A 13850-nucleotide genomic window follows, 5' to 3' on the forward strand; every position below is an offset into this window, starting at 1 on the left:
AACTTTTATTCTATTTTATTCTGCTGTTTTTACTGAACTTTTACTTCATTTTATTATTTTATTTCTACTATTGTTTAATTCTTATTATTTTTTGTCTCTCTTTTTCCCCATTTATTTTATGTAATTTTATTTTCTATTGTTTACTGTTTTGCTTTTACCTCTGTAAAGCACATTGAACTGCCACTGTGTATGAAATGCGCTATATAAATAAACTTGCCTTGCCTTGCCTTGCTTTTTTTATTTTATTTCATTTCATTTCCAGCAGTTGATGGGCTGTAACCTCACTCATGTCTTTTAACTTTAAACACTTGTACAGAAATGTAAACACGTGGAGCTCAACACATTCCGGATATCAACCGAGTGCCTGATAAAATACCTGTGTGTAAATAATGAATTTCACCTCATTCTGTCATTTGGAGCACAGCCTGTGTTTGATTAGAACTGAAATAAAGAATATATCTCAGTTTTACCATAGTGTTATCGACATTTAAATATGAAATGGATACATGTGGCTACTAAACTCCTGTGTAAAAGCGGAAAGAAAACATTAAACATGATGCCACAGCCATAAATCTGCTCCATTTGCATGAATAAGGCATCACAGCCATCTGGAGGATTTGTGTTCTAATGCGGCTCCGTCTCCACTGGTCTAATTCTGTTAGCTCTGCCCTCACTCTTTTCCCCTGCCATTCCTCTCCAGGCACACCTCGACTCCCAGCAGCCATCTTCCCCCTTTCTGTCATTAGCTTCTCCCTCACTTCTCTTTCCTTCTCCATACTTCACTCGCTCGCTCCATCTCCCAGGTGGCCTGAGCTATTTGAGTGAATCTTTATTCAAAGCTGCTTGTGGATCTGCTCCCAGGAGACGTCTGCTCCAGCAGCTCAGGTGAGCAGACATACAGGAACCTGTCCTTCTCCAATGGTCTTTCACGTCAGCTTTAGACCTTTCTTTACTCATTAAAGTATCTTAATTCTTAAGTCTGTTAATCCCATGATGAGTGTGTGTGTACTGTACATATGTCTACTGGACATCCACTGCAAGAAATGACATATGAGCAAGTGAAAATCTCTGGTTTATGAGCAAATTGATCTCATAATTCTTTATCATAAATTATTAAATAATGTTAACATAAAAATAGATTATTATATATCTTGCATAATATTATTCAGCCTTTGGTTAATTTCTAGAAATACAATAAATGTTTAAAATGAGTAGAACAGAACAACATAACCATTTCAATCTTGGAATGAATAGAAAATGGATAGAATTAGATTTAACAATCTCACAGACGGCCGCACCATCGGTGAGGTGGAGCCAGAGCGCACGCGATGGTACCCGAAAGATGGTGAACTTGCCCGGGCAGGGCGAAGCCAGAGGAAACAGTTCATTGTAATCTTAAGGAAATAAATATATGAGACAGCTGAATAAGTTCAGTGTGTTTTCACTTGCAAACATGTGATTTTCTGAAGTTAACCCAAAGAAAGAAAGAAATGCAAGTTGATATTGTTTGTTATTCTGTAGACTTGACATTTATTTCCCTATGTGTTTATATTAACAGAAGCTGTAATCAGAGTAAGGTGCAGTATGTACAGTAATTGGCTGTGATCATCTGGAAGTAATTCAGTGGTCAGTTCCACACAACAGATTCTAGTTTGACTCGTGGTGTTGAAAAATGTTTATTAAAGAGTAATATGACCTAAAAAACTCCTCTAAATGGAAAGTTGTTTACTTTTCACTGTGTGCCACCAGATTGTCAGTTTGTTTGCCTGAGACTTCTATGGGTGAGTGGGTGATTATGAAACAGGAAACAGGTGCAGCTAGTATTCCAGGGAGGAGGGGCACTGTGGCACTTGGGAGTTGTAGCACATCATGGCCATGTTTGGAGGCCACTCTAAATCTGTGCATTTGCCGCTATTACTGGCAGACCCCACCCACCCCAAGGCACTCACTCTGGGAGCAACTTCCTTCCTAGAGTGACCTCTCTTTCTGGGAGCTGGTTTGTCAGGATGTTGGCTGTGGAACTCCTGGGTTAAGAGAGGGTCCAAGATGTCCTTGGCTGGCACCCAACTTTGCTCCTCTGGGCCGTACCACTCCCAGTCTACTAGGTATTCCAGCCCACTTTGTCTGCAACAGGAATTGATGATTTTCCAGACTTGATAGATGGGCTCTTCTTCCAAGTCTTGAGGTAGAGGAATACTGATGGGTGAGCTGGTGGCTAATGGGCCTTGAATGGCTGGTTTGAGGCATGATATGTGGAATGTCGGGGCAATGTGGCAGAAGTTCCAATTTGTATGAAACTTCATTTATTCTGTTCTGTATCTTAAAGGGGCCTATGTAGCGGGCTTGGAGCTTATGGCATGTGCTGGTCTGGGGCAGATGGACACCCACACATGGTCGCCAGGAGAGTATACTCCCCTATGCTTGTCTGCGTAGCGCTTCTATTGACTGGCTACCTCTTCCAGGTGTTGGTGGACTCCCTCCCATACCTGCTCACTCCTCCTGAGTCAATGGCTGGGATTTAGGTCAAGGAATCGTACCATGGGAACAGAGGAGGCTGATATCCAAGAACGCACTGGAATGGCATGAGCTGGGTGGTTCATCTCATCTCATTATCTCTAGCCGCTTTATCCTTCTACAGGGTCGCAGGCAAGCTGGAGCCTATCCCAGCTGACTACGGGCGAAAGGCGGGGTACACCCTGGACAAGTTGCCAGGTCATCGCAGGGCTGACACATAGACACAGACAACCATTCACACTCACATTCACACCTACGGTCAATTTAGAGTCACCAGTTAACCTAACCTGCATGTCTTTGGACTGTGGGGGAAACCGAAGCACCCGGAGGAAACCCACGCGGACACGGGGAGAACATGCAAACTCCACACAGAAAGGCCCTCGCCGGCCCTGGGGCTTGAATCCAGGACCTTCTTGCTGTGAGGCGACAGCGCTAACCACTACACCACCGTGCCGCCGAGCTGGGTGGTTGAGTGCTTAATTGAATTCTGGGTGTATTCTGCCCAGGGGAGCAACTGGGACCAGTCCTGTGGGTTCGCCAAACAAAATACTCATACAAAGGACCCAATCTCCTAGTTAGCCTGCTCTAATTGTCCATTTGATTGTGGATGGTATCCTGAGGTCAGACTCACTGAAACCCCCCATTTGTTCATGAAGTTGGCCCGGACCCATGATGTGGACTGAGGATCTCTGTCACCAGCTATATCCTCCGCGATGCCATAGTATCTAAAGACAGACGAGAAGAGGAGTTCAGCGGTTTTGAGTGCTGTGGGAAGCCCAGGCAGGGGGATGACTTTTAGCACCCTGGAGAATCAATCACTGACCACCATGATCACTATGTTGTTCTGAGACTTAAGGCCCAGTCCCACTGGCCGATGGACACAAAACATATGCAAAAAGGACACAGCAGACGAGCAAAATTTCGGGGGTGGCTCTATCCATTTTCATCCGCTCCAGAAATGGACAAAATTGGCAAAAATTTGCGAAAACAGAACGGAAAAGAACGGACGTGGGTAGTATATAGCGGGGATGTTAAACGCATGTTCATAGGAAGCCTAGCGGATGAAAGCGGATGGAAGTGGATGACAGCTCCGAAGGGGTTACCGGTGATAACTGAGAAGCGGACGCATAGCAGAAAGAGCGGATGCATAGCGGATGAAGGGGATGCATCACGTACGCCTAACGGAAACAAAGGGGATGTTGCGCGGATGTATATCGGACGCAGACCGTTCACTGCGCATGCGGGGGGTATGAATTGCGTCTGCTCCGCGGATATAAAGGGATGCAGCATGCACGCCGTCAGCATAAAGCGGAAAGACGTGCTGGCGGCTACATCGATACATCTCTACTACGACCAAGACCAAGGGTGATGAGATCTGTACACCATGGCTGTTTGACTCATACTGAGATCCAGATGATTTTCTCCCCCTTTTTTATACAAAATATCAATTGTCCGCTAGGTGTCCTTCTACATACTCTAGACATACTCCAGACATCCTAAATATATGAGATACATCCCAGATATAAACGCTTTGTCCGTTTTGAATACTTTATATACGAGATGCATACGCTTACATCCTTTCTATTTCCGTGCTACTAACGATGAATAGACGTTTCATGTACCTTATCTTTCCTCCCTCTTTCCGTTTTCAGCTGCAGTGGATGTGAGTTGCGAGGATGCCCAGAGGATGCAGAGAGGATACAGCAGACGTTTAACGGATGATAACGGACATAGAACGTTTGTTGCTCGTATATGTCGCGGATTTACATCATACACGGCGGAAAGTTCATCCGTTCTAAAAGTTTTGTGCAGCTCAAAACTTTTTGTGTGGATGAAATCACAGTGGACGGATGCTCGATGGATAGAGCGTATGAAGCACGTATGCAATGAGTACACAACGGATGCATAGCGTTTTCCAACGGATGGCAAAGATTTTTTTACGTTTTACATCCTCTTTGCATCCGTAAGTGCAGTGGGACCGGGCCTTTAGGGAGATCTGTGATAAAATCTGTAGATAAGTGAGACCAGGGTTGTTGTGGTATGGGTAGAGAGCAAAGCTTACCAGTGGGGGGAGCTCTGGGTACCTTTGATTGAGTGCAAGCTGAACATGAGGAAACAAATCAGCTATTCTTAGTTAGCATGTTCTCTCACCAATATTTGTTTTGGAGGAGTTGGTAGGTTCTCTGATTGCTTGGATGTCTGGTTGCGGGGATGAATGAATCTAGGTGATGAGCTGCCCTTGGAAATGTAGTGGCACATGCATGGGGGGTCTGGCAGATTGTATGGCTGGGCCTGGGCTATGGCCTTGTTGATTTCCCAGGTAACTGACTTGATGAAACAGTTGGGAGGTAAAATTATAGTGGGTTCACTGCCGGAGCTAGTTGTGGTATGCAATCTGGAGAGGGCATCAGCCTTGGTATTCTTGGCACCAGGACGATAAAAAATGTTGAAGTGGAATCAAGTGAAAAACAGGGCCCATCTTGCTTGCCAGAAGTTGAGTCATTTGGCTTTTTTGAGGTATTCCAAATTTTTATGGCCTGTGAAGATGATAAACGGATGGGTGGCACCAGGGTGCGATTTGTCAAAAAACCAGAAGGGGGGATGTTTTTTTTTTTTTTTAATCATGAAACGTCACAAAATTAAGGTAACAATAGGCTAACAGCTCAATAACATCCGATGATATCAAATGAATAACACTAAATGAAAATGAACACTAAACCAGAGATAGTAAATTCATCTTCCTATCTCTCTGACTAAATACACGAACACTAACACAACAAAGTTCGCATTGCTTGTCGCGTTGCTGTGATGTTTCTCTCCCTCCGGATTAAATGGACAGTGACTCGGAAATCACTAAAATACATGAATACTAAATGAACAGTTTGCTCTGATGGTGCAGTTCACATTGTGCGCAGCTTTCCGATTTAAACTATTTTTTTCTCATCCTTATACTTCCTGTTTCATGGACTGTAACGGATTTGCTTATTTAGTAATTTTAATACAGAATTTACTTTGAAATTATAATCAGACACTCCAACGTCCCCCCTAAAAAAAAAAAATCGGCCGTGAAAAAGGCGGCATCCGCCAAAAGGCGCGCTGTTTGCATCCCTGCATAGAATGCAAAGATATTGTTATTATCTACAATGTATCTATTTGCTGGGGACGTTCGTGAACATCAAAGCTGCCGCTTCGGGTCATTTTGAAAGTGAGTGCAATGTAGACCATAGAAAACTGTCACAACATGCCTGTCATGTCAACTTTTTTTTTGGTTTGTTTGTTTTATTGACGGGGTTGTCCCCGAGGATTTTTTTTCAGCAGAGATAAAAACCAGAGGGGGGGATGATCCCCCCCCATCCCCCCCAGCAAATCGCACCCAGGGTGGCACCCTCTAACCAATGTCTCCGTTCTTCTAGGGCAAGCTTAATCGCAAGAAATTCTCAGTTGCTTGTTTCTTGTGGGCAATCTCGATACCTCGATATGGGGGATTTACAGGTAATGCCCAGGGGTGACCTGGAGGTAGTTGGGGCAAAGGATAACCTTATTCACCCATGTTGAAACTCCACAACTGGATGCAGTTTAGTGCTATGCCCAGGACAAATAATAATAATAATAATAATAATAATAATAATTATTATTATTATTATTATTATTATTATTATTATTATTATTATTTCAGTGTACAATAACAGTGTTGTGTCCCATATGTGGGTGAGGAAACATTATTTTTGACCTTGAATTCTTGTTAACTATTTTAGGAAAAGAACAGAAATATGTTTTTGGTTTTAATCAACCAAATTAGGAGCAAGTCCAGACTGCGTCAGTCACATTTTCCCAATCTCTCCCTTTATTAACGTGGCTTGAAAGCTGTAACTCCATAAACACAGTCCAGCATCTCCCAGCTTCTGACTTTATTTTTTATTTTTTAAATTTATTTCCTCTGAACTGTACACATAAATCATTTTGACAGATTTAGAATGCTAAACTTTAAAGGAGTTTTTTCTGGGTAACATTTTTTCAGTCTTTTAACGAGAAGCTGTTGTGTGCAACTGAGTACAGAATTACACACAGATATCTCAGGTAATTTAAATAGTGCACTTACACAGATAACATGTACTGTTAATGAGAAATGTAATGAGGAATACAATTGAGAATGTAGACACCTACTCTTTTTTTTATTCCGCTAAACTGTTGTCCTAAAGAGAGAGATCATATGTTGAAAAAAAACTATGTGTGGTCAGAAGTTTACATAGACTCATCAAAGACATGAATGTCATGGCAATATCAGACTTTCTCTGATTTCTTTAAACTGTTCTATTTCTGTGACAGAATTATTATACAACACACATATTTAAGTCCAAGGAGCTCAGTGCAGATCTGAGAAAGAAGATCATAGATTTACACACTAAGGAATATCTCTTGGAGCCATTTCTAAACAACTGTGGATTCCAGGATCATCAGTGCAAACAAATGAATGTAAGTACAAATTATTGGGAGGTGGAGTCACTTTGCTGGAAGAAAACTAAACTGAGAGGAAATTGATTCACATGGTCAGGAACCACCAAGGCACAGGCCTGCCATGAACTGGAACCTGATGGAATACCAGTGTCAGTGTTTACAGTAAAGAGAGTTTTACATCACCATGGACTGACAGGCTACCATCTAAGAAAGAAGCCCCTCCTCCAAAAGCGACACCTTCAAGCTTGACTAAATTTGCAGCTAACCACATGGACAAATAAAAAGCCTTCTGGAGGAAGGTTTTATGGTCAGATGAGAGAAAGATTGAGTTGTTTGGCCACAATGACCAGAGGTACCAGTACAGAGGAACGCTGTACCAACTGTTAAGCATGGTGATGGTAGCATCAGGCTCTTGGGCTGTTTGGAACTGGTGCATTGCACAAAGTGGATGGAACAATGAAGAATCTCAGAACCTCAGCGTAACCTCAAACCATCTGAAGCTTGGACAAAGTTGTGTGTTCCAACAGGACAATGACCCCAAACACACATCATAGCTGGTTGTGGAGGATAAAGCAGGATAATATTAAGCTTAAAACAAGTCCTGACCTCAACCCTATAGTAAATATAGGGTTATTTACAATAGGGTAAATATATAGTCTACTAGGGTATATAGTCTACTATAGGGTAGGCTGTGTTTAAAAGTCAGGTCCATGCCACAAAACACACAAATTTAATTGAACTCTACTGATTCTGCCAAGAACAGAGGACAAATATCCAACCAGAATTCTGACAGAAGCTTGTTGATGGCTACCAGAAGCATCTGGTCAAGGGGAAACATTTCACCAAATATCAGGTGTGCTGTATGTAAAATTTTGACCCTGTGTTGATTTCAGGAAACTTGCTAAATTAAAACTTGTGCACCAATTATTTTTTTCTATTAAAGATGTATGTTGTATAATCATTCTGCTACAGAAAAAGAACAGTTCAAAGAAATCATTAAAAGCCAAATATTCCCATGAGATTCATGTCGATGAATGTAAACTTCTGACTGCAAGTGTTTTGGGAAGCTTGGGTTCATCGACTGTATAAATTCATTCATTCATTCATTCATTCAAATATATCTAGTATTTCATATTACAGGAGTATAGTAAACCAATTAGGAAATTATTAAACTGATTTCTAGACATTTCTTGATGTTTTTGGTTTAATCAAGCACATTAGAAGGAATTTGTGTCAATGACAATTTTCTGCACTAATTTTCTTTAATATGTGGCTAAAAATGGTTAACTGTTGACTCTGTAACTCCATAAACACACAGTCCAGTCTAGCATGGATGTTCGTCATTCACCATGAACCCCTTATCAGAGTTCTTATAGTTTTGAAATGTTCATTAATTGTTATTTTTTATTTAGTCTATCAGACAGGTGGGCAGCATGGTGGTGTAAGTGGTTAGCACGGTCACCTCACAGCAAGAAGGTTCTGAGTTCGAGCCCAGCAACCGGCAGGGGCCTTTCTGTGTGGAGTTTGCATGTTCTCCCTGTGTCTGCGTGGGTTTCCTCCGGGTGCTCCGGTTTCCCCCACAGTTCAAAGACATGTGGTTAGGTTAATATGGGATGGCCTTGGGCTGAGGTGCCTTTGAGCAAGGCACCTAACTCCCAACTGCTCCCCAGGTGCTGTTAGTATGGCTGCCCACTGCTCTGGGTATGTGTGTGTTCACTGCTTCAGATGGGTTAAATGCAGAGAGGAATTTCACAAGTGTGTGATGAATAAAGTTGTTCTTCTTCTTCCTCTTCTTCTTATTATTATTTATTTTAGTTTTATTTAGTTTTACAAGGGCAAAAGAAGTTTTATTTTTATTTTGAGAAATTTTGAGGTTTTTGTTTAATTTTAGTGTTAGTTTTAGTTTTTCAGGTGTTGCACAGAGCATCTTCTTCTACTTTGGAGTTTTACAGCAGCTGGCATTACATTACTGCCACTTTCTGGAAAGAGTCCGTTACTGTCTCAAGGTGGAAAATGAAACAAACATGAAAATGAAGCTGATTTTACCTGCAGTTCTATTTCGTTTTAGTTCCTGTTGCACTGTTCATTTTAATCATTTCTTAAATCCGTCATTTTTATTTTTATTTAAGTTAACAAAATGATTTTTTCACTCCTAGTTTTCGTTTTCATTAACTTTGCCTCTTATACAAATAATGAAGCTAATTTTAAGAAATCAGATGCTTTTTATCCAAGCATCCTTAGAGTGTTTTATAAATCTGTGTTTGTGTTTCATGATTCCTGTCACCTGTAAACACCAAGAGATGTAACTTACGATCGATCATGGTGAAGGTGCTATTCTGGATGGCTGCACTTTTCTTGTCTCCAGAGATCACCATAACTGAGATTGTGTAGTTCCTGAAAGGCTCCAGCTTGTCGAAGTGCTGAAACTGGGTATTAGGACTCAGTGTGTAATTGTACACAGGCTCGTTCAAACCTTGCCTCCTGCATTCTATGAAGTAAGCACTGTAATCAGATGCTGGAGGCTTCCAGGAGCATGACAGAGACTTCGAGCTCAAGGGATGACAGTGGAAGCTCTGGACTGGTCCTGGAGCTGAAGGGGGGGGGGGGGGGGAGATATGAGTTTTCCAACAGATACTTTATTATTCAGTATAAAAAATATTTAATGAGTGTATATCACCAAACTTTTTTCCCCAATATTCTCCCTAATTTAGATGAGGCTAATTCCCACCCACCAAACAGGTTTCCCTCATCACATGACAGCCACCAACCAGGGAGGGCAAAGGACATCACCTTCTTCTTCCGAGGCACGTGACACCAGCTGACCACATCTTTTCGAACTGCAAATTAACACACTTGGAGGAAAGCACTATCTATCCACTACTTTATGCATGAACTCACAGCTAGTGTTGCTGTGATTAACAGGGGAGAGAGAGTCTCCCACGCTTCGCTGTTTGGAAAACTGACTTCCAGTCCGGAATACTCATTTGTATTTGGATGGGCTTCCTGTTAGTCCTTTTATAGATGCTCTTTTCTAGGGGTTGGTGTAGATGGGCTCCTGGGGGTGGAGCTTCCAAACATGGGTGTGGAATGGGGGGTGGGCATTGGCTCAATGAGTAAAAAAAAATTAAATCTTGAACCTGCCTACTTTACCATTAGAGACATTATTATTATTATTATTATTATATATATATATATATATATATATATATATATATATATATATATATATATATATTTTTTTTTTTTTTTTTTTTTTAAAGGGCAAATCTTTCCTCATGCACCTTTAAAAGTAAAACATGGTCATATCAGCCTATCATTGCTTTTTTGCTCAGATCTGTCATTATGGATGTTCATAACAATGCAGGTCTGACATTTTAGTCGTTGTACAGAGTGGAGGCTGAAATAGTGATTATTAAAGGTGCAATAGTCATTTGTTATTGTTTACTTGTACAAATAATTTGGAAATATGAAGCCATGGCCTCAGCACAAGTGTATTAAGTGGTTGTGAAAACCCCATTTGGAAAACTGACTTAAGGTCTGGAACACTTGTTTGTGTTTGGATGCTCCTCTGGTTTGTCATTATATAGACTCTATGGGCCCCCTAGACTCTATGGGCCCCTGTAGATCCAGGGGTGAAACTTTGTGAAGGTGGGAGGGGATGGGGTGAGCTCAAGGACAAAATAATAATAATAATAATAATAATAATAATTCAAACGTCAAACCCATGTTCTTAACCGTTAATCTTACCAAATGCACATTTAAGTTGAAGGTAAAGTTTGTCCTTCTCTTCCACAGTGAAACACTGAAACATTTAAAAATCCAATGCATGTGCAAAATTCAATGATGATAAAAGTGCTTCAGCAATTATTTCACTCTGTCAATTTGTTCCAGCAAAGTCAGGATTTTTCATATTACACGTGGACCACATAATAGCCAATGGTGAGTCAGCAAGTGCATCGTGCAAGTGTTTAGCTTCATAAACAGACCTGGACTCTCTCCAAGCACTTGATTACGGTCTCACTAGACTATCTTCAGCACCTTGCTGCAGTAAGGAGTGTAAAGAGAGGAATAATTAAGGAATGGCATTTTGTTCTCACACAGAGTGAGCCATTGTTGCTCAATCATCTACTTAATTCAACACTTCATTAAACTCGAGTATTCTGCAGTCCTTTCCATGGAAAAAGGAGCATCACTGAAAACAAACAAACAAAACAACAACAAAAAAAAATGAACAAGTGGGCACAGACCAAACCCAGGAAGAATAAAGAAGAAAAGCTGGATGGGTGGAAACTGTCTAGTTGAGTCCATTTGCAACTCTGAAGCAAAATTACCCGAAGAAGAACACTGATTCAGCAAGGACTTTGGATCAATGGTCTGTTCCTCAGCCCTGGGGATGCAGGCGATTGATAACAGCTCAGTCTAGTGGAACCACAGCGGCCTCTCATGAATAGATGCTTCAGTCTCTCAAGAGAGCGAGAAACAGAGTCCCATAATAGCTGTCTGCTATCAACTCGTCAGTCAAATCAGTTCAGTCAGCGGGAGTGATATGCTTTGAGTGCGGCGCCAAACAATGACTACAGAACCAAAAAACTCTCCATGAGTCTTCATCAGCAAATGACAGTAATTGTCTTTTTACAATGCTGTAATGAATAATTAAAAAATCCTGCATTGTTGTGAATAAAGAAGAAAGGAACTTGTTGAACAAATGGCTTTCATAATGGAGTCTAATGTCTATACATCACAAGTGAATGTCAAGATATCACAAGAGCACTGACAATCTGTGCCTCATCAAGCTTACATTATAGTTTTAATACTCAAAATTACTAACTATCAGTATGCTCAACAGGTAGTTTACCAACAAAACATGTCACTAATGTGATGTTTTTAATTCAATCAAATAAACTACATTCTAATAACAGGCTTTGAGTGTTCTGTCTCATCTGCAGAGCTGAACAACTGAGGATCTGCTGCACTGAATAAAACAAACTATTCTGACAACAGTATGTTCCTTCATTTTGGGCCAACACACAAACGAGGTGCTATCCAGCACCAGCTGCACTCCACAGATGGCAGTCTGATTCCTTTTTCTTCAACAAAACTTCTTATGTCATGCATACAGTTTTCAGAAAACTAGGACGGGATGTCTGGACCCTGATCACTAATTCTGTTTCTTGGGCTTGAACTTATCGTGTTCCAACTGCAATTCTCCAGAGCTGGAGAGAGTTTATTAAGAACTTCACAACCACCACCCACACTCCCCCACACAAACAAATTTCTCTTATCTTTATGAGGACTCTGCGCTGGCATACTGCAGCTAATTAATGCTAAACGCTAAGGTTAAATTAAACCTGAACCCTACCCCAACCTTAACACTCAGGAACCAAAAGGACACTCTCTCTCTCTCTCTCTCTCTCTCTCTCTCTCTAAACTACAAGCTGCAGTTTTTTGTATTTAAAAAAAGTGTTTGGCTTGTGGGGCCCAACCAAATGTCCCCATAAAGTCAGAACAGTCACAATCCTTGGTCCCATTTGGTCGGGACCAAGCTGTAAATGTTTAATTATGGTGCTTGAAAGTTTGTGAACCCTTTAGAATTTTCTATATTTCTGAATAAATATGACCTAAAACATCATCAGATTTTCACACAAGTGCTAAAAGTAGATAAAGAGAACCCAGTTAAACAAATGAGACAAAATAAATAAATACTTGGCCATTTATTTATTGAGGAAAATGATCCAATATTACATATCTGTGAGTGGCAAAAGTATGAGAACCTTTGCTTTCAGTATCTGGTGTGACACGCTTGTGCAGCATTAACTGCAACTAAACGTTTCCAGTAACTGTTGATCAGTCCTGCACACTGGTTTGGAGGAATTTTAGCCCATTCCTCCATACAGAACAGCTTCAACTCTGGGATGTTGGTGGGTTTCCTCACATGAACTGCTCGCTTCAGGTCCTTCCACAACATTTTGATTGGATTAAGGTCAGGGCTTTGACTTGGCCATTCCAAAACATTCACATTATTCTTCTTTAACCATTCTTTGGTAGAACGACTTGTGTGCTTAGGGTCATTGTCTTGCTGCATGACCCACCTTCTCTTAAGATTCAGTTCATGGACAGATGTCCTGACATTTTGCTTTAGAATTCACTGGTATAATTCAGAATTCATTGTTCCATCAATGATGGCAAGCCGTCCTGGCCCAGATGCAGAAAAACAGGCCCAAACCATGATACTACCACCACCATGTTTCACAGATAGGATAATGCTGGAATGCAGTGTTTTCCTTTCTCCAAACATAACGCTTCTCATTTAAACCAAAAAGTTCTACAACCCCGATTCCAAAAAAGTTGGGACAAAGTACAAATTGTAAATAAAAATGAAATGCAATAATTTATAAATCTCAAAAACTGATATTGTTTTCACAATAGAACATAGACAACATATCAAATGTCGAAAGTGAGACATTTTGAAATTTCATGCCAAATATTAGCTCATTTGAAATTTCTTGACAGCAACACATCTCAAAAAAGTTGGGACGGGGCAATAAGAGGCTGGAAAAGTTAAAGGTACAAAAAAGGAACAGCTGGAGGACCAAATTGCAACTCATTAGGTCAACTGGCAATAGGTCATTAACATGACTGGGGATAAAAAGAGCATCTTGGAGTGGCAGCAGCTCTCAGAAGTAAAGATGGGAAGAGGATCACCAATCCCCCAATTCTGCGCCGACAAATAGTGGAGCAATATCAGAAAGGAGTTCGACAGTGTAAAATTGCAAAGAGTTTGAACATATCATCATCTACAGTGCATAATATCATCAAAAGATTCAGAGAATCTGGAAGAATCTCTGTGCGTAAGGGTCAAGGCCGGAAAACCATACTGGGTG

The 13850-nt window shown here is 40.9% G+C and overlaps 1 protein-coding gene across 3 annotated transcripts in view; it reads right to left on the bottom strand.

Moving 5' to 3' along the window:
• ptprb (protein tyrosine phosphatase receptor type b) overlaps window positions 1-13850 on the bottom strand; it is a 119344-nt gene that overhangs the window by 47734 nt on the left and 57760 nt on the right. For 2 of the 3 annotated variants that reach the window (XM_060902773.1, XM_060902772.1), the window contains one exon: window positions 9281-9559. The exons of the other annotated variant lie outside the window; for it this stretch is intronic. In XM_060902773.1, coding sequence (XP_060758756.1) covers window positions 9281-9559 — 279 coding nt within the window. The remainder of the gene's footprint in view (window positions 1-9280; window positions 9560-13850) is intronic. 3 annotated transcript variants of the gene reach the window in all.

This window comes from Neoarius graeffei, chromosome 21 (genome assembly GCF_027579695.1).
Source record: "Neoarius graeffei isolate fNeoGra1 chromosome 21, fNeoGra1.pri, whole genome shotgun sequence".
In the NCBI taxonomy this organism is placed as follows: Eukaryota; Metazoa; Chordata; class Actinopteri; order Siluriformes; family Ariidae; genus Neoarius; species Neoarius graeffei.